Here is a 19,273-nt window from a genome sequence, read left to right on the forward strand (position 1 = left end):
TGGGCACAGTACAGGGTGGGGTGAGAGGCGGGCAGTGGAGGTCAAAGGAGACTGTCAAGCCAAGAAGCCAGAGGGTGGGCAAAGCCCTGTTGCTGGGGCCCAAAGCCAAGAAGCTCAGGCTTGGTCCAAAGGCCAAGTGATCAGTGGGCAGAAGGGGGGCAGTCCAAGGCCCCATCCCCACCTGTATCCCCACATCACCCAACTTCACCAGGCATCCCCACTTTTCCACGCTGGCTTAGTCTTTACTTTGTGAGTATATAATCGACCAGCTTCAGACCCTGGCCAGGCAGATGGGGCTCGGCTCCCACGAGACTCCCTATGCCAGGCAGAGCTCGGGTAGCCCTGCACCCGGGCCTCAAGAGTCCTCAGGACTTGGGCCATCTGGCCTGTGTGAATCACTTGGGCACAGCCCAGGGGTGATGGGCTCATCAGAGGGCCTGTAGAACCAGGCTCTGGAAAGGTTTCCTCTATTGGAACTGTCCCAGGACCACAGGGCAGGACTAGAAAGAGGCCAACAGAGGCAGGTCCAGGTCCCCCGGACTGGGGCTCCCAGGGAGTCTGCTGAGGGGCCCCACCCGAGGTGGTAAATGATGCTTCTGTCCACCACCCACATCCTAACACCGTGCCTCCCTACTGAGTCACTCCGTTTTTGCCAACACCCAGGAGCCAAAGCCGGAGGGCTGAGTATAAATCTTCAGCATGGGGCCAGGCTAGGGCTCCCAGTTCCTGAGCTCTGAGGAATGGCCTTTCACTGGGCCATGCGGCTACTGTTCTTGGCAGCCTGGAGTGTGGGCTGTGGTGAGTGACTAAGGGTAAGGCTAGCAGGGGGACCCTGCTCTGAGCCTCAGTTTCCCCCATCTTCTAAAGGGAGGGCAGTGTTAAGTTTTGAAGGTGAGGACACCCTCTTGGGTCTTTAGGAGCCTGTTAGATCTTAGAGCTTACCTCTCCCCTAGGACAGGAGTCATGGCCATGGCCTGTTCTCCAAGGAGGGAGGCTGAGGCTGGAGTAGTGGGATGTAGTGCTCAAGTCTGTCAGTCAGTCTGCTGGGCTCTGAAGAATGTCAGGAGATCACCTCTAGTCCCACCTGGTTCCAGGAGGGGTTCCTGGGGCCAGGTAGTAAGGCTGTGGCCCCCTAATCCTTGTCAGGCGAGGCCTTCAGATGCTACACCTGTGCGCAGCCTACACCCATTGATAAATGCAAGACAATCACTCAGTGCAAGTTGGAGGACACAGCCTGCAAGACCATACTGGAGATGGTGGAATCAGGTAAGGCTGGCCCACACAAGGGCTGGGGTGCACCTGGGTTAGGCCCACCTTCCCTTCTACCCACCATTGCTCCTCTTAGCCCAAGAGGCAGAGGGGCAAGAATGGTGGCCGGGGGGGGGTGTCTTCCTATCTTAGAGCGGGTTCCTGCAGTCCCTCAAGCACCTGCACTGAGGTAGTGGCATGTGGGTAAAGGAGGGGTAGAGGGAGCCGGTTGGTTAAACCCCACCTCTGTTGGGCTGTGCTGCTGCAGCTTGAGCTGGGGCTCCCACTTCAGGTCCAGGCAGTCAGTGCATGTGCACCACAGGGACTGGTGGGGCAGATCTGGGCTGTGAGCTGCAGGTGGGGTTTGAGGAGACAGAGTGATGTGGAGAGGGCACGCAGAGCCAGACAGGACCTGCAGTGGCTGTGGCTCTGATGATTGCCCACCCTGCAGAGTTCCCCTTCAACCAGAGCCCTATGGTGACCCGCTCGTGCTCCAGCTCCTGCCTGGCCACCGACCCTGATGGCATTGGGGTTGCCCACCCTGTCTTCTGTTGCTTCCGCGATCTCTGCAACTCAGGGCAACCAGGCTTGGCGACAGGGCTCTAGCCACATGAGGGGCCTCATTCCTCTGACATCTACTCTCCTGGCAGGGCCCGGCGCCACCTGTGGTCACCTCCACCTGCATGCCTCTGTGAGTAGAGCTCACTGGGCCTCGGGTCACTCACTCTGTCCCCCAAACTTGTGGAAAATAAAATAAGCCAAGGGTGGTGGTGACTCTGTCCTTCCTAGGCTCTGGGAACCCAAAGAGCTGGCCTGCAGAAAGAAAGCTGGGCTGGATTCTGGCATGTTCCAGGCCCCTCATTCTTATTCAGGGATTTTTGCATTCATGCCCCAGATGAAGAAACAGAGGCCTCAAGACAGCAAGGCCTCTTGGGCCACCCTTCCTACAAACTACCACATTTCCGGCCAGGGCGGGCCTGTCCCCCAGCAATCTCCCGAAACCCTGAAAATTATCCTGCTCCCAAAAGGAAGCTCAGAGTTGGGATTCAGTTGCTTCCAGGAGTGGGTGGTTCTGTCCCATCAAAAGGACAGCACAGTGAGCAGCTCAGCAGCCTGCTTTCCTGCCCTGGCTTTTTGGGGGTATTCCGTCTTTGTGGGCCTCAGTCATTTCCCTCTTAAAATGGTCTGCCCATTCCCTCATACAGCTGGGGCTTTCCCTACCTAGTATGGCCTCCAAATGTCCCCTCCACAGGGCTCTGCCCTCAGTGAGGCAAGTGGTAGTTATGGGTGATCTGGGCCCAAGTGCCCCTCTCCATGACAAAGTTCCCATCACCAAGCACTTCCTGGTTTCTTTCTGCTAGGAGGCCATGGCCCCGGGGCCTACTGGCGACTAGGGCCGACTAGGGCCGCTGAGTTAGGTGATGTAAAGGCAGCAGACAGGTGCACAGGGGAATAACCAGGACAGTGACTGGATCCCCCAGTCTCTCCACCCCAGGAGCCAACATCCTGGGCAGACAGCAGTCTGGCCTCCTAAGTTATCCCTGCTGGGCCCTTTCCAGACCTGCACTTTCCTCTTTAGGACCAGTCTCCTGCTTTGTGGCTGGACTTCAGAGCCCCACTAAGCTCAGGATTAGGAGGCAAGAGGCCAGGGCTACCTCTTCACCAGGAGGCTGAGCAGTTGTGGCCCCCTGCTGGAGTAGCACTGCCTTGACATTCTTCAGAGCCTAGGAGGAGGCGGAGATGGGAGAGCCCTTGTTGCCTAAGCCTGATGCAAGGTCTTAGGGGTGACAGGGGAGCCCCAGCTCAACACCTTCGGGGCCTGGGCACTGTGTTAGTGAGGTCAGGCCGCAGGGCCACAAGCTAAGCTCAGCTGCCTGGTCCTCTGGACAACAGGGACTCCATTTTACTCCTTGGTCCATGGTTGACCTTGAAGCCCGCCCATGCATACACGACTACACTACTCCTAGGTCACTAAGTCAGGCACTCCTCACCCAGGCCAGGTGTCCCTCCAACCCTGGAGGCAGCAGTGAGCTGGAGACCAGGGAAGGGCAATCTTACGTGGTGCTAAACAAGACCCAAGCGCCATGCCCTGTTCCCAACACTTTGTATTTGGTGTTCCAATGCAAATTTGTCCTGTCTGGCAGTGCTTGGACATTTGCCGTAAGCCAGCCACATGCCCTCCCAAGGGCCCCCTCAATTGGCCCTGGTCCTTTTCTCTCTGCCTGTGTCCTGCTCTTTACCCCACTGAGCCCTGAAAGAGCAAAACCCTTCCCCTTAGGTTAGAAGGTACTGAGCTGCCACCCAGGTGCCTACAGGTTCAGGCAGAGGAAAGGTGGGAGGTAGAAAAGGCAGGGGTGTGGGACAGGTCTCCCCAGCTGTGGCTGGCTGGCTGGGCAATCTCTCCACCCCCTGCCCCAACTGCTGGGTCCTTGCTTCCAATTGCCCACCACTCCCCAAGCCTTCAGACCTCTGGATCCTGCTGGGTAGAGCAGACCCCACCCCCGCACCTGCTTTAAGTCCTAAGGATCTTACTTGCCCCACCCAAGAAGGGCAGAGGAATAGCCCTGTGCTCTCTGCACCCCCCAGGTCTCCAAGAAGGAAACAGAAAACTTGGGCCAGGCACAGGCGACTAGGGCTATGAGGTTCATAGGCTGGGGGTAGATAAGAGGGAGGCCAGGGTAGGAAGGCCAGTTGGGGCTCTAGATAGCTCCTTCCTGGCCTCAATTCTACGACTCACCAGGCTTGGCTCTAAGGTAACAGCAGCCCACAAGCACGGCCACCCCCCAACACACATGCCCCTCCAGAAGACGTATCTGGCGAGTGGGTGGGCCTGGCAGGGGTGTCTGCAGAAAGGAGAGCCTTCCCAGCACACACGCCTTTAAAACTCTTTAATCTTGTCCTTTCTTTAAATAAAGCAGATTGCAGCTTCCCCGTGACAGCACTAAGGCAAGCAGAAGAGCGTGGGGGGTGGAGGGCAGAGCAGGCGAGGGTCAAGGGCATCACTGAAGCCTTTGGCTCTGGCTCCAGGTGTAGCTCCCAGAGAGGTAGCACGGAGGCGGTTCCTGGCTTCCAGATGCTGTCCTCTCCCTGAGCTGACAGGACAGGTGCTGGCCACAGTCATGGACCCCCACACCTAGGGCTCCTGGCCTCAGTGACCTGGCTGGATAGGGCACATCCTCATAGAGCAGAAGGTATCACCAGAGCTTGGGCTGAGGGCTGTTTCCACTTGGCCTTTGGTTTTCAGGGGCCCTCGGGCTGGTCCTGGCCTGTCTTCCCTGCTGTAAGGTGACTCTCCAGAGGGTCCACTGTTCCTGAGTAAGGTATAAGCCCTGGAGCCAGCCTGTGAGGGCCCCAGCCACAAGCCTGGTCACAAGCAGCTTTGAGTTTAGGCTCCATGCTCAGGCTCCCCTTGCTGGCTCCTCTGCTCCAGGCTCCTGCTCATCTGGGCACACTGGAGCACTCTAGCTACAGGGACCAGGAGGCAGAGCTGGGCCAGGACAACAATGTCACCCAGCATGGGGTGAGCACAGGGGGAGGGGGCCAAGCAGGTGAAGGGGGGTCCCAAGGCCACTCTGGCTAGGAGCCCAGCCCGGGTGACCCATTCTGTGCAACGGACTGGCTGACAGGCAGGGCAGGGAGGGTACAGGCAGTCACTGGTCCTTTCTGGCATCACTGAGCCCACTCTCAGCCCGAAGCAGCTGGCTGCTGGTCTCATTGTAGGTGATCCAATGCTTTATGTCTTCTGGCAGCTCAGGGGGCTCCACCTGCAGGGGAACAGGAAGTTGAGGCTCCCATAAGCCACCTGCCGTTGTGGTAGTAGTAGGGGACAGGCACAGCAAGGGGGCAACCAGTCAGACTGCTGCCCTCCCACCTCTGGGCCTCTGCCCATACCATGTCCCAGTCTATGACCTTCCAGGAGTTGTGTCCACCCCCCCCCATGACACCCACCCAGAGTCTTCCTAGTCCCTTTTAAGTTCCTGTTTCCTCCTTCCTAGGTCTTTCCACCCAACCTATTTCTGCCAGGCCTCCTCAGCAGGACCATGCTTGAGGCCTGTGTCCCCAGAACCAGGTTGGCTGGTTGGAGATTGACAAGCCACCAACTAGCTGGGGCAAAGCAGGATGTGGAGCAGGGTGTGAGGAGGCACTCCTCCAGGAAAGTGCCAGACAGGGCTGACTGTGAGGCCTTCCCTATGAGTGCTGAGGGCTGCTGGGGTGAGGGGAGAGACTGAACAGATGCCTACCTTGCCTCTTGGTGAGTGCCACGCACCAAATGGGAACTGCTGGCCTACAGGGCTAGTCTGGGCCAGGCTGGGCTCTGTTCTCAAGACCACCCCCTCTAGCACATGGCACCACAGGAGCCTCTCAAGCTTACAGGGCCCCAACACTAGACTCAGTCTTTATCAACCACATCTGTCTTTGCCTGGGACTCAAGCCAACCTGAAATGCAGCTTAGTAACCAGGGTGACTCCGGGGCACCTGCAGGCATTCCAGCTAGGCTGGGTTGCCTCGTATGCCAGTTCCCAGCAACTATCATTGCTGTACTGCGGCTGCATCCCACGAGTTCCCTTGCCCCTCACATGCACCGTACCAACCGGTCCCAATAGGGCTATGACTCAACAAAGACAGAAAGTCAGGGAACTGTGCCTGTGATCAATTGTGCATCTTAAGCCGGCAGCTAACATCACTCTGAGCCTGTTTCCCCTTCAGATACAGACCCTTGGCACTGCCGGTCATTTCTGTGCTCTGGAGCTACCTGTCTGGACTAGAGAGGGCAGATCAGTGGTGGGACTTGCCCTGGCAGCCTTCAGGATCCTGCCCTGGCAACCATCACTGCCCTAGCTGTCCCCAGGGTCCTGGTTGCCATGCTGCAGCAGCTGACTCTGCCACCGTGCTGGAGGAGTGGGCCCTGGGGAGCAGCCTTGAGCCTCAGCAGGCACAGGACCCTCCTCTCTCCTAGAATGCTGTGGTCCTCTGGGGGGGTCAGTCCAGCCTCACGCTGAGGACACTGGGACACAGCCACTGGCTCCAAGCTGTGCCTCAGGTCGTCTACAATTCCCAGCAACTGCTTCTAATTGACCATCCTCAAACCCATGCTTAAAACCAAAGACCAGAGTGGGTGACTCAGCACTCCAGCCCACAGAGCACCAAAGACTCAGACTCCTGGACGGTAGAGACCTGGTCTGAGTATCTCACTTCTAGAAGAGGGGCGGGGCTGGGGGGGCAGGTTCAGAAATGGCTAAGCCTGACTATAAACCTTTAAATCTTAAATGCTGGGGATCCTGAGAAGGGCACCAGCGGGGGCAGTCCAGGACCCCCCAAAAAGAGCAAGAGAGGCAGGTGCAAGGCCAGATCCACCACTTCAAAGAGGTGCACGCCGGAGAGGCACCCGGGTGGGGCTGCTCACCCTGCGCTTGCACAAGTGCTGCACGACGCGGTCCGGCGAGGTGCCCAGCACGTGCTGCCGGGAGCGTAGCAAGGCGCACACGAAACCGTCCCTCAGGCTGACAAAGCGCGCCTCCACGTAAAAGGCGCGGTCGTCCCAGCCCAGCAGGCGGGTGCGCACCTCGAAGGCCTCGAACAGGCGCAGCTCCCTGCGGTAGCGCGCGCACGAGGCGGCCAGCACGGCGTGCGCCCCCAGCTCGCGCAGCGCCCCGAGTACCCCGCAGCGGGTCAGGTGCGCGGCGCGCGCTACGTCGGCCTCGCGCAGGTAGCGCGCGTTGTTCATGTGCAGCAGCAGGTCCAGGTCGGAGGGCAGCACCCGGCCCGCGTAGCGCTGCTCCGCCAGCAGGTCGCGGACACGCGGCTGCAGCAGGCGCGCGCGCAGCACGGCGCACGGCACGCGCACCAGGTACCAGCCGTCCAGCAGCGCGAAGAAGGCGAGCGCCAGGCTCAGCGACGCCAGCAGCAGCGCCAGCATCGCGGCGGCGGCGGCGGACGCGGGGTGCAAGGAGCCGGCGGTCCGGCCCGGAGCCGGGGAGCGCCGGGCACGGGAGCGCACCACCTCGCCGTGCCGCCCGAGGGGGAGGCGCGCCGGAAGCCGCGCGCACCGCAGGCCGGAGCCCCGCGCACGGCTCCCGGACACCCCCGCGCCCTCGGTGGTCGGTCCCGGTCCCCTGCCGGCTCCGCTTTCGGTTTCCCGGGGCGGGGCCGGGCGCCACAGCGACACCTGGAGGCCGCACTCGGCGCTGCAGGCGCCGGGATGATGGACACCTGCAGTGTCTGTCCAACCGGTATCCCTGGTGCATGGACGCAGCTCCCCATCTCAGAGAGGCTGAAGATTCCGGAACTTCCAGGGGTGGTGGAAAGGGAGACTGAGGAACTTTGCAAGGAAATGGACACAGAGCGTCCTCAGCGGCACTGCTGCTGGGCTGCCCGAAACCCACGTGCCTGTTTTAGGATTCGCGGGGCCCCTGGGGGGTGGGGTGGGGAGGGCGTTGGTGGTGGGTTTGAGCGAATTGGATCCAGCTTCCGGCGTGCATTTCAGCCACAGTCTACAAACAACCTCATTACTTGTTCTCTGCCCCTCACCCCCTACCCACCAAAGATCCTGATCACCCCAGCCCGTCCCAAGAATGGCCACCCTTTAGACCCCCTTTTAATGCAAAGTAGCATCCAAGATGGAGGGGCAGAAGTGGGCAGGGTTGGTAGGGGTCTAGGATGTGAATGTAAACATCTCAACCACCAGGCCAAAGGTGCTGGGTCTGGGTATGGAGTGCATGTGGAGTGTCAGTCCGTTTTCTTTAAAAGGTCAGGAAGAGCTCCTGGGAAGGTACAACTGGCTCTCTGTAGCCTCCAGGGCTCTGTGGTGACTCTGTATGCAAGTGAGGCTTGTCCCTTGAGTCTGCATGAAGGCCAGGGATAGGTGGACTGGCGGTCTCTGGGGTGGACTGGTGATGTTCCAGAGCCCTATGGGGGCCCAGAAGGGTCCATAGGGCCTCGGTGGTGCGTTGGCCTTGTACTGGGTCTGAGCTGTGGTTGCAGAGGTCCTGATCACCCTGGAGGCAGCATTTCTGGTGATTACATCACAGATAGCCTAGGCAGCCCCTCCCCTGGCCTGTGCTGGCGTGGGCAGGTCTGCCTTGGCTTCTGCCTAGAGCAGCATTCCTTACATTTTGGGTTTTGCCTCTGAAGCAAGCCACTTGAGCTATGGTACAGTGGGGTTCCCTGGGGTCTACTTGGGTACTCCAAGAGACAGGGAGCTCACTCATCATGGCAGCTCCAGCTGACCTTAAGAAGAGTCTTCTCCACACGTGGCTTCTGCTTCCAACACCCATCTTGTCCTAGCTCAGTTCTGAACCCTGGGGCAGGGAGGGGCAGCCCCTCTGGAGGAAGCGACAAGGTGTCCTTTGAGCTCCTTGCTGAGGGAATGGCCTTCTGTTACCTTCTGTCACCTGTTACCACTACGCCTCGTGCTTCCAAGGAAGAGAAGCTCCACTGGTGGCCAGGCCCTTGAGACAGGAAGGTTGGTGAGTGAGAGCCGTCTGGGAGCTTGCAACACCTGTGCCCACCTTCTGGGCCTCCTCTGCTCCTGCCGCCCTGCTCTATTCTGAGCCGCTCTGCTTCCCACGCACCCACACACTGTTCTCTCCTTCCATTTTCCCTTCTCCGACCCCAGCCTGGGCAGATCCCCACGGTGCTCCTCTTGAAAGCACATTTCACTGCAGTTTGACACAAAAGCAGGGGATGCCAGTCTCCCGGCTAGAACGTAGGGCAAGGGCCTCTTTGCATACACAACCGCGTGTCTACGGATGTGGGTGATATGGGGCCACAGGTTGCTCCATACATTGACGCCTTACTGCCCTCTATGGTCCTATCCTGTGGGTTTCTCACAATATGTGCAGACAATTTGGGATGGATCACCACTGGCACTTCATCAGGGGACTAAAAGAGAGTCCTGCCTGGTCAACCTGGGAAGCCCCTCCCTCTGCCTGCCTGGGCTGTCCAGTGGGAGCTAGTGGACCTTTCTGTCAGGTACAGGAAACTCAAGCAGGGGTCCTCCAGGAACTTTGGTACCTCAGCGGTTCCCGTGTGTTCTGTAGGGTCCTGCATCACCACCAGAGGTTGGTAATCAAAGTTCTAATGGCCATTGCCTGGGCTTGAGGTCTGACCACTAGGAGGAGCAGGCCCAGGGCATCAGCATCTGCCCCAGCAGGAGGGCGTGCCCTAGGCTCTGCCTCACCTAACTCTGGACCAGTCCTATTCTCTGGCTCTGCCCTGCTGGGTGAAAGGTGCCACGGTGGCGGTAGCTGTAGTTAGGAGGGAGTTACAGACCCATCCCAGATCACAGGCTTGGTCTTGGCAGCCAGGACCCAGCCGCACCTCCCACCCCTTAAGGCACCTTCTGCCTTCCCCCTTTCCCCTTACCCTAGACCAAATAATTCATTTTAAGAAGTTCTCAGGGGTCTGGAGAGATGGCTCAGTGGTTAGGAGCAGTGACTGCTCTTCCAGAGGACTTAAGTTTGATTCCTAGCGCCCAACTCCAGTTCCAGGGGATCTCATACCTTCGGGCCTCCACGGGCTATGCACGACATGGGTGCACTTACATACAGACAGGCAAAACATTAATAAACATACAATAAAAATAATAAAAAAAGAAGCCCCCAGGACAGGGTATGAAGGTCCTTTGTCCCTCTGTCCCCTGGCACCTCTGGCCTGCTGGACCTAGTGGTCACCAGTGGCGAGGAAAAGATGCCTCCGCCTGGGGGGAGGGGCTGATGTGTGGGCTGAGTCCAGTGAGGACGGTCTTCCCAACAAGCCCTCACCTCCAGCTTCCTCTTTGTTTTCCAGCTCTTGTCACAGACAGACTACACGCCTTTACTATCTCTCTTCTTCATGTGTGTCTGATGTTCTGTTGGCTCCATGCCCTGGAGGGGGCCTAGAGAGTTCAAGGAGAACCCAGCCAAGCCTGGGTGGCTTGCCACATGTGGTGGACCAGGAACAGCACTTGGAACCTAGCAAGTCCCACAACCGCAGAGTAGATGGAGCAGGGCGGGGTCCAGCGCCCCACATCTTGACCTAACAATCACGAGGCAGGCAGCAATCCTGAACCAGTTCTGAAGACAGTGCTTTCAGAAGCTCTGCCCCAAGCCTTGTTGCCCTGCGGCCTCTGTTGGCCCTGAGTCCTGGTAGATGTGAGGTTCTGCTGGGAGACCCCAGGTCTGCAGTGTCCACCTGAAAGCATGGGGCCCCCTAGAGCCTGCCCCAGAGAGGGTCAGTTGGTGGGGCCTGGAGCACCAGCTCCCTCAGAGAAAGAAGGCAAAATACTGGGTAGGGCTGGACAAAAGAGGGTACAGTCAGCACTCAGGGTCATTAGGATGATGGCCTTGGAAAACTTTACCCCCATGATATGCTCCCCTTAACCCAGGGTCAAGAGGGAGGCCTCCTACCTGAGGACACACAGGTTAGCCACCAGCTTAGAAGAGATCCCTGGGGCATCTGGCCAGGCTCACCCATAAGGCATGACCCTTGTCCCACTGACTGCTGAGCTCCCACTGTCACCAATGAGCTCCAGGACCCAGGTTCTGACCCTGGTTAGCACACAACATGGGTGACTCGGCTGTTCCCTTCACTGACCCTCTGTGTTTCCTATGCTCCCCAAATGCCATTCTGTGAGGTCCCCACCCAAGGTCTAGGCTGTCCCCTGGGTATAAGACTGCCTTTAAAAGGGTTTTTCCAGGAATGGGAAGGCTGGGCCTGTCCTCTTGTAGACCCCCAAGCCACCACTGGCATGGCACAGACTCAAGGAGCTCAGGGGACAGCCTTGAAACCTGCATGTGGGCTAGACCTGGTGTGGGTGGGGGCATCTCACAGCCTGCCCCTGGAGACCCTTTTGCCACATGAGAGTATTTACAATGGGCCTGCAGCATGCATAGGACACGCTTCTTCCCAGGGGACCCTCTTTGCGGAAGCGCTGGCTCATCCTCACACACGGAGGGCTGCACAGGAGCACCCAGGCCCCCAGAGAAGGTTCCTGAGTCTGCACAGCAAGGGTTGGGTGTCCCAAGAGATGCTGTTCCACCTGGTGCCAGGTGCAGATTGCTCCTGCCAGGGCTCCAGTCCCTATAGTCAAGGGAATGCCCGTTGCCCTTGAAAGACTTGCTGCAGGTGGTACCCAGGCACACTGTGGACTGAATAAGAACGGAGACTCCAACTCACCCAAAAGGCATTTATTACAGGCCCACTGTGCTCTGGCATGCCATGAACATGGACCAAGCCCCACCCCACTCCAAAGCCTCATCTATTAGGACTCCCAAGACCTCACACCAACATGCCGACCTCACCTCTACTCAGCCCCCACCCGGCCCTCACCACATGCTGCCATGCAGTTTGGCTCAGCTCCCGAAGGGGAGGATGGCAAGGGTGTCTGTCCTGCGGCAGAGGCACCCGAGTGGAGCTGGCGGGATGGAATGCCGATGATGGGACAAAATGCCAGCTGTGGAAATAGCAGCCTTGGGCTGTGGCAGGGAGGTGGGAGGCTGAAGGGAAACCTGGGCAGGGGCAGGGCCAGGGCCAGCTCCATGTCATCACACACCTGTGGGGACCAGAGGAGGCCTAAACTGGAGTTGGCGGGGCCCTGGGCATCCCTGCCTATTCTAGGGTGCAGTAGTAGGGCCCTCTTGGTACCTACTAATGTCTACAGCCCCACAGCAGCAGGCTACCAAGGGCAGTGAGCAGCCCCAGGGCAGTGGCTGGCTGCAGGGTGTGGGCCCCGCTGACATTGCACAGGTCAGTGTAGCAGCACGTGACATTCTTCTTGCCCAAGTAGTAGTTCTCCGAGTCGTCCATACAATTTGAGCTGCAGCCCTTACTGATGACCTTCACAAGCCCAATGGCACCTGGCAGGATATGGCGATCGCTGGATGAAGGCCAGGTCCTGATACTCACCTCCCGGCCCCTGGTCCGCCCTTCCTGAGTGCAGGGAAGCTCCAGACCCACTCCATTGAGCACCAGAAACGATGGTACGTAAGTGAGCAGGGGAGGAGTGAATGGGTGTGGGGAGGGGTGGGGATGGGTTTCTGGAAGGCTGAGTAGGAATGCAGTTAGATGAACAGGTGAGCAGGACAGGAAGAACTGAGGCAGAGACCAAGTCCAGGTCCTTGGGTGCCTGCCAGGAGACGAGAGGGAGGCCGAGGAAGCAGATAGTGGGGCGGCAGGGCAGCAGGCGGGGCAGCGGACACTCACGGACTCGCGACGTCCAGCAGCTGTTCTGGTCCTGGGAGCAGTTCTGCACATTCAGGCAGTCATTGTTGCTCACCTGGGCAGTGCAGGAGTAGCACTGCAGGGCGGCACCTGTGGGCCAGGATGGGGGCTGAGGCTCTGCTGGGAGGGAGGCCTGCTGGCCACTCATCATCACACAGAGTGCAGAGAGAGGTCCAGACCTCTCACACACCGCACTGTTTAAGTGCCTATGAACTCTGAAAGAGGGAGTGACAGGCCCCAGTGACTGGCCACAACTGGGAGATGCCCAGCTGGGTGCTAGGGTAGAGGTGGGTACAGAGAGGTACTGCCCTGACTTCCTTATGCCACAGGCACTGTGGTCCACCTGTGTTTGTTCCCTCTGCCCAGACTGCTTCTTGGCCCCTCCCAGGCCTTCACCTTGCTGTGCGGTAATAGGAGAGTCCCCGGGCCCAGGCAGCCCAGACGCCAGGACTTACTAATTAAGTCTTCTTTCCAAAAAATGACAAAGCTGGAGCTCAAGCCACACCTGGGGGAGCAGTGCCTGGCACTTGCCTTCAGTGGCCCCACACTTTGCCCTGCTTAGGTCTCCAGGGGCCTGCAGACAGCCCTCACGATACCATACTATCTAGACGAGGAAGTGGAGATTCTGAGAGTGTGGTGACCTCCCCATGGTCACTAGATGGAAGGGTCGAGCACAGCAGAGAATATCACAGATTGTCCGCCTCAATGAACCCACACCCTGGAGGCAGCAGAAGCCAAGGCTGGACCAGGGCTGGACCCTCGGGTCTCCTGTCAAGACATCCTGAGTATCTTTTCTTACTCCATCCCCCCTTCTTCCTCCCAAGGCATGTCTCGGCTTGAGACTTTTCAGCCCTGGGCCTCGAAGGTCAGTAGTCTTGTGAGTCTGCCCATCTTTGACCTTTCTGGGAACCCTTCTGTCCTTCAGAGCCTACCTCTCACAGGAAGCAGAGCCGCACCACCTCCTGGGCTTCCCGAAGCTGCCCTTCCTTCCTGGGCTTTCTCTTTCCTTGTCCTCCTCCAGGTCTATCTGCCCCTCAGGGTCCCCTCTGACCGCTCTCCTGCACCCTTACTCTGTGGCTGGATGAGGCTTACCTGGCTGCAAGGCCAGGCTGGTGGCCAGCAGAGCAAAGAGGACAGCCTTCATGATCACAAATGCACAGCAGTATGCCTCCAGAGGCTTTATATGGCTTCAGTGGGCAGGGGAGGTTCTGCTGCCCACAGCCAACAGTGACGGGCTCCCCGGAGCCAGTGAGAATCCAGGGCTGCAGCCATTCCAATCTCTGATTTCCTACACCACACCTCCTACTGCCTTGCCCTTTCTGTCTCTGGAGGGTACAGCCTTCCTAGGGTGGGGCTACCGTTCCTGCTGGAGGCCCTTTCTCAGCCACCCCCAGAACAAGGCCTAGAAAGTCCTAACGTGCCCACACTGTGTCTGCTCTTCTCAGAGAGTGAAGCCAGTTTGGGAACACCACTTTCTTGAGGCCATCCTCTCCCTGGCAGAGGACAAGGGCACATCCTTGGGGCCCCTGTGCTCTGTTCCAAAGCTGTGCTGCCCTCCCAGGACCCACACCTCCTGGGAATACAGGTTTTGGTTGAAGGGCACCAGCCAGAATAGCATTGCAAATGGCAATGACTGACTGCTAGGAGACAAGAGCCCTTACTTGGGCTCTCCTGGGGCTGCCTTGGCCCAGGGTAGGGGATTTGAGGGCCAGTGGGGAGCCCCCATAGCTGTAAGCTCAGGTTCTAGAGAACTCAGAGTGTTCCAGGCCCTGGGCTGAAGGGTTTATCCTCAGGATCTTGTTTAATCCTTCCAACTTGGAACTCGAGCTGCAAGGGAGTCAGGAAACACAGCTTCCAGAAATGTTCCCAGGGAAGACGGAGCAGGGTGCCTGGGTACCAGGTGGATGGCCCTGCTGTCCTCAGACCCACTCTTCACACTACTCTGGGCAGAGGTCAAGCCACCTCTCCCTCTGCCACCCTCACTGTTGGGCTATGTGGCAATGGCTGCCTCTCTTTAGCAGAGGCCACAGGTCCTTGTGGGTCAGACTTCCCCAGCCAGCTCTTGTCACACTTTCCATTTGTCCCTCAGGCCCAGGGATCCATAGCTTCCTACTGCTGGTGACTCTGGGGTGATTAGTGGTATTTGTTACCTGGTATTTAGACCCAGCTGCATTCACTGTCCCTCTGCCAGGCTCTCCCAGCTGCTGAGCATAGGTGTTGTGGTCAGATGGTGGCACATAAAAACGCTGGTCACGGCTACTGCCCACTGCCCAGCACTGGGAACAGTGCTCCCTGATGTTTTCTTGTCCTTGAAGAGGGACCCCTGACCACTCCTATTCCACGCTCAAGGTTCCCTGAAAACAGCCTGGCATTGGAGGACTGAGAGGGTGTTGAATGTTCCCCTCTGGCCTCAGGGAATCAGCCTGAGCATACCTGGACAGTCTAGGAAGTCCAGAAGCCCATATGCCCTGGGCCTGGGCACAGCAGCTCCTAGGAGGTACCCAAGTCCTGGATTGAGATGACTTAGCTGACGGGGGTCAGGGTAACTTGTAGCCAGACGGCTCTGGCCTGTGGACTCTACCTGGCAACCCCAGGCCCTCTGTGATCTCTCCTAGCACTCCTGGGCTGATTTCTTTTCCCTGGAAATTCTCCTTTAGTAGTGAAGAGCCTGGGGTCAGAGAGAGGCAGGATCTTGCTCAAGGTCACACAGGATGAGGGGGCCCTCCCTGGGATACCTTCCTGCTCCCTGCCCAACTGAAACTTCCTCCTGGAACATCCCCTCCGGCCAGAGGTTGCCAGCCCGTGCGGTGGGTGCTGCCCTCAGAGGTGCCCGAAGCTCGGCTCTGTCCGTGTGTGGCTGCCTGCCTGTCCCCACCCACCCGAACTGCTGCCCCTGAGCAGGCCTTGCTTATCTGTCTCAGCACTGGAGGCACCAGCACCCAGCACCAGCTAGAACATTCATTCTCCAAATATTTACAGGTGTGTAAATATTTGCTGATCAAGTTTGATCTGAAATGAATGCTCTAAAGCAGTAGTTCTCAAACGGAGCGAGTCCTCCACCCCACAATCAATGCCTAGAGTTTTGGTCGTCTCAACACAGTGGGGCAGGGTCTTGCCAGGTATAGTAGGCCCGGGCCAAGATCTGCTCAACACCCTGCAGTGCCATCCCCTTGCTGAATCACTGGCCCCAAATGCCAGTGGTACCTAGGGTGGGTGCTTTAGTCAAAAGGTGGCTCAGTGGCCTCAGTTCAAATATCAAAGACCATGACTATGACTTCAACAGCCACACCCATGACCACAGGCCCAGCCGTGACCTCAACCCAACACTGAATACTCACTCTGGCTAGTCTGAACTCTGACCCTGGTTCTCTAACCCTGCTCACACATGAGCCTAATTCTGATCACATGCTGAGCCCTGACCCTTGTCACACTCTGAGTTTTGAGTCTGCTCACACACTGAGCTCTGGTCCTGGTCACATAATGAACCTGAGCCTGATTCCATGGTGAGACCTGATCCTGTCTTGAGTCTTGATCCTGGTCTCACTGTGACCCCTAACCCTGATCATATACTGAGTCCTGATCCTGATCATACACTGAGCCAGATCCTGGTTGCACTACGAGCTCTGATCTTGTTCTGCTCTAAGCTCTGAACCTGCCAGGCTGATCCCTGCTGGTTGCCGTTCATGCTCTGGATATGCACAGAGACCAACCTCTGAGTCGGAGCTAAGCTTAGAAATTGCTTCCTGGGAAGGTCTGTCACAAAAGGCGCCCTTCCTCCAAGTCCCTTTGTGAGTGGACGTGGTCTGGGTGTGCTCTTGACATGACTCACCCTTAATCTCGGTCCACTTCCTGAGACTCCAGTTTTTCCTGTTTTTCCGTGTCTTCCATCTCCCCATTGCAGCCCACCACACTCCCCAGAGAGCCCGCCTGGTCACATAGTGAAGGAGCCACCATACCCTGGGTTTGGACTCTCAAACCACTGGATCCCTGAGTCCTCCCAGGTTGGGCCACCACATGATCCCCTGCTTGGATGCACATCATAGTTGGGTGAATTTGTAATTTCACACAGAAGTAACTTTTTAAAAGTAAAGACAGCATGTTACAAAGTTAGAAAGCCGCAACTGACTTCTGTTTATGCCCCACATCTCCTGTGGAAACATGCCCCTGTGGGTCAGGATGTGACCTATGTACAGCCAGGCTGCTGGGGATCTGGGTGTCCTCTCTCACTCAGGTTCCCATATTGGATCCTGGAAGTTAAAGTCACATCTTATGAGCTCTGTGTGTGATATGTTGGTGTGACGGGGTGGAAACCTGTGCCTTGTGAGTGTGAACATATTTGCAAATGTGAGTGTTTGGGGATGGGTCCCTAGAGTGCCCCTTGGGCAGTAGGCTGGGTGACCTGCAGCCCCACAGACCCTGCTACATCTCAGGACATGCCCCAGCTCTAACCCCCATGACCCTTCTGCACGTGTCTGTCACTGATGTGTCTGTCTTTTCCTGCCCTTTGCTCCCACTCCACCGTCCTAGAGACAAGTCAGTGAGCCAAGGAAACCTGAGACCATGTGGGGAGAAGGCACAGGCTGGTGATTGATTTCTGCACCTGAGTAAGGGGCACCCCTGGGGTTCAGGTCCCCTCCAGGCAAGGGCTGCAGGTAGAGGGGAAAGCCTTGTGGAGATGGTCAAGGGGCTCGTGTAAGAAATAGGTCTGGGGTTTCCAGAAGATGACACGAAATCCAAAGTATTTCAGCAAGGCAGAAAGTTTTACTTCTGTGAAAGGGTGTGTAGCCATGTTAAACAGAGCAGGTACGCACACACTGCAGGGTTGCCGCCTGGCTTTTATTCCTTTAGTAAAGGGGTCCTGCACCTCAATGAGTATTCAGAGCTCAGCCCACACTCCTACTGGATTGGCTGACTTAAAGCAATCAATAAGCAGAATGCAGTTTTTAGCATCTGGCACAACCTTGAACACCTATTTTGACCTCATGAAGTGCTGACCCAGGAGGAATTTGAATTTCTGCCAAGTGGCTTCTTCACAATTTTTAAAATGAAGTCTTGTCTTACTTAACCCTATGCTAGAAAAGACCATACATTTCCTTCCCATTTCCCACATTTGGGAGATGGTCATAGTAAGCCAGACCATGTGTAGAAGAGTCATTTACCCAGACTGACCCCTCTCCAAGGCCACTCCAGCTAAGTAGAGATGGCAAGTCTGGCTGGTGAGGTGGCTGCAGTGGTCCACGTCTGGGCTCAAGGGCTTAACTCTGTGGATTAGGGGTGGGGCCTGCAGAGGGGAGCTTTGAGTTTCTCATCCAAGGGGCACTGGTCTTCCTCTCTTTCTGACCCCCTCCCCACTGCCAGAGGGAACTCTGGCCTTGAGACAAGTCCTAGAATCATGCAAGCCCTTCTGTCAGCGAGCCCCGGGAGGAGTATGTGATCCCAGGTCCACAAGGCGGCAGGAGAGAGCCACACAGGGATAGGGCCACCCATCCTAGGAGAGTCCAGAAAACTTCCTTGGGGGCACTTCCAAGGGTCCTGGTTCCATTCACACGATGTGCTGAGTATCTTATGTGACTCAGTTTCCTCCAGTAGTACACAAATGTAATTCCAACATGCAACCTCCTAACCCACAGAGTCATGTGCTGCAGGATGGTGGCCGTTCCAAGTCAGTTTTGGGATGGTTCACAGTGCAGCAGTAACAGCTGACAGAGGTGAGGGCAGAAGCCAAGAGACCAGGCAGGAGATGACAAATGGCCAGGGCTTAGACCAGGGGTCAGGCAGCTGGAGGACAAGGAGAAAGTCCAAGGGACTGATTCTGTGGGCAGGACCAATCAAGTGATTAATTGGATGTGGGGTGTGAGGGAGAGTTCAGGGTGACCTTCAGTGGTCAACAGGCTCCAGAGCTCAATCTTGGTCATGCTGTGGTTTTTTGTGTGTGGATGGCTGTGACAGGAGACAGTAGTGTGGATGTCAGGGGAGGGCCCCTGGAAGGAGACCAGCCTTCCCTGGTGTGAGAGCTCTGGTACTGGAGATTCCCCAGGAAGTGTGCCTATATAGAGCAAAGTAGTCTAGGATCCAGTAAGGGAGGGTGAGAGAACCAGCCATAGGTGGTCTGGGAGTCAAGGGAGGGGTGTGAATTAAGGAGGGGCAAGTTTCCAATAACAAATTTCTGGAGGGAGATGGTCATAGTAAGCCAGACCATGGGTAGAAGAGTCATTTACCCAGACTGACCCCTCTCCAAGGCCACTCCAGCTAAGTAGAAATGGAAAGTCTGGCTGGTGAGGTGGCTGCAGTGGTCAGTGTGGAGGTCTGAAACATCACAGATCTATTATCTCACACTTCTGTAGGCCAGAGGACCGATCTGAGCTTTAGGGAGCTGAGATCAAGGTGTCAGCGTGGCTGCGTTCCCTGGCGTTAGCAGCTCCTGTAAGCCACCTGCACTTCTTGGCTGGACCCTGCTCTGTCCAGGGCACAGCTTCCCTGTCGCCCCCTCTTCTCACACTTGATTCTTTTTTAAAGTTTTTTGAGACTGTGTCTCCCTGAAGTCCCAGCTGGTCTGGAACTCACTATGTAGAGGACGCTAGTCTCAATTTCTCAGAGATCCACCTGCCTCTGCCTTCCAGGGTTGCACGCATGCCACTGCACCCCCCCCCCGCCCACACTTGATCCTTTTACAAAAGGTCGTTGTGATCACTCTGGGTCACTCAGGCAATTGAAATGAGCTTCCCATTTTAAGGACTTTCACTTGGTCACATCTGGCAAGTCCCTTTTGCTGTGCCAGTGCATGTAGGTCATGGTGTATCCTAGTTTGTTTCTCCATTGCTATGAC

At 57.1% G+C, this 19,273-nt stretch overlaps 3 protein-coding genes across 4 annotated transcripts; 1 reads left to right on the forward strand and 2 right to left on the reverse strand.

The window, feature by feature from the left end:
• Positions 1-619: 619 nt before the first annotated feature.
• On the forward strand, positions 620-2,009 carry Slurp1 (secreted LY6/PLAUR domain containing 1). Its single transcript, XM_008851035.3, has 3 exons — positions 620-798; positions 1,147-1,266; positions 1,700-2,009. The coding sequence occupies exons 1-3, from the start codon at positions 741-743 to the stop codon at positions 1,852-1,854; spliced, it is 333 nt and encodes a 110-aa protein (XP_008849257.1). The 5' UTR covers positions 620-740; the 3' UTR covers positions 1,855-2,009.
• A 2,110-nt stretch (positions 2,010-4,119) lies between these two features.
• On the reverse strand, positions 4,120-7,368 carry Them6 (thioesterase superfamily member 6). 2 transcript variants are annotated; one of them, XM_029555012.1, is made up of 2 exons: positions 6,812-7,368; positions 4,120-5,012 (listed from the first exon to the last, which is right to left on the reverse strand). In XM_029555012.1, exons 1-2 carry the CDS (start codon positions 7,163-7,165, stop codon positions 4,899-4,901), a joined length of 468 nt encoding a protein of 155 aa, XP_029410872.1. In that variant the 5' UTR covers positions 7,166-7,368; the 3' UTR covers positions 4,120-4,898. The 2 variants fall into 2 exon arrangements, with proteins under 2 accessions (XP_029410872.1, XP_008849258.1); XM_008851036.2 differs by having other exon boundaries at positions 6,653-7,368.
• Positions 7,369-11,398: 4,030 nt separating this feature from the next.
• Positions 11,399-13,644, reverse strand: Psca (prostate stem cell antigen). Its single transcript, XM_008851037.3, has 3 exons — positions 13,540-13,644; positions 12,430-12,537; positions 11,399-12,083 (listed from the first exon to the last, which is right to left on the reverse strand). Exons 1-3 carry the CDS (start codon positions 13,589-13,591, stop codon positions 11,875-11,877), a joined length of 369 nt encoding a protein of 122 aa, XP_008849259.1. The 5' UTR covers positions 13,592-13,644; the 3' UTR covers positions 11,399-11,874.
• Positions 13,645-19,273: the final 5,629 nt, after the last annotated feature.

This window comes from Nannospalax galili, unplaced genomic scaffold (assembly GCF_000622305.1).
Source record: "Nannospalax galili isolate Female #2095 unplaced genomic scaffold, S.galili_v1.0 scaffold525, whole genome shotgun sequence".
Classification (NCBI taxonomy): Eukaryota; Metazoa; Chordata; class Mammalia; order Rodentia; family Spalacidae; genus Nannospalax; species Nannospalax galili.

Excerpts from the sequence above, each read along its gene's own strand:
- Psca (XM_008851037.3), bottom strand. The coding sequence starts at position 13,591 with ATGAAGGCTGTCCTCTTTGCTCTGCTGGCCACCAGCCTGGCCTTGCAG. Across the intron at positions 12,538-13,539 it reads CAGCCTGGCCTTGCAGCCAG|GTGCCGCCCTGCAGTGCTAC; the intron begins GTAAGCCTCATC and ends CCTGGCCCACAG. Across the intron at positions 12,084-12,429 it reads CTGCTGGACGTCGCGAGTCC|GTGCCATTGGGCTTGTGAAG; the intron begins GTGAGTGTCCGC and ends ATATCCTGCCAG.
- Them6 (XM_008851036.2), bottom strand. The coding sequence starts at position 7,165 with ATGCTGGCGCTGCTGCTGGCGTCGCTGAGCCTGGCGCTCGCCTTCTTC. Across the intron at positions 5,013-6,652 it reads AGCACTTGTGCAAGCGCAGG|GTGGAGCCCCCTGAGCTGCC; the intron begins GTGAGCAGCCCC and ends GTTCCCCTGCAG.
- Slurp1 (XM_008851035.3), top strand. The coding sequence starts at position 741 with ATGGCCTTTCACTGGGCCATGCGGCTACTGTTCTTGGCAGCCTGGAGT. Across the intron at positions 799-1,146 it reads AGCCTGGAGTGTGGGCTGTG|GCGAGGCCTTCAGATGCTAC; the intron begins GTGAGTGACTAA and ends AATCCTTGTCAG. Across the intron at positions 1,267-1,699 it reads ACTGGAGATGGTGGAATCAG|AGTTCCCCTTCAACCAGAGC; the intron begins GTAAGGCTGGCC and ends CCCACCCTGCAG.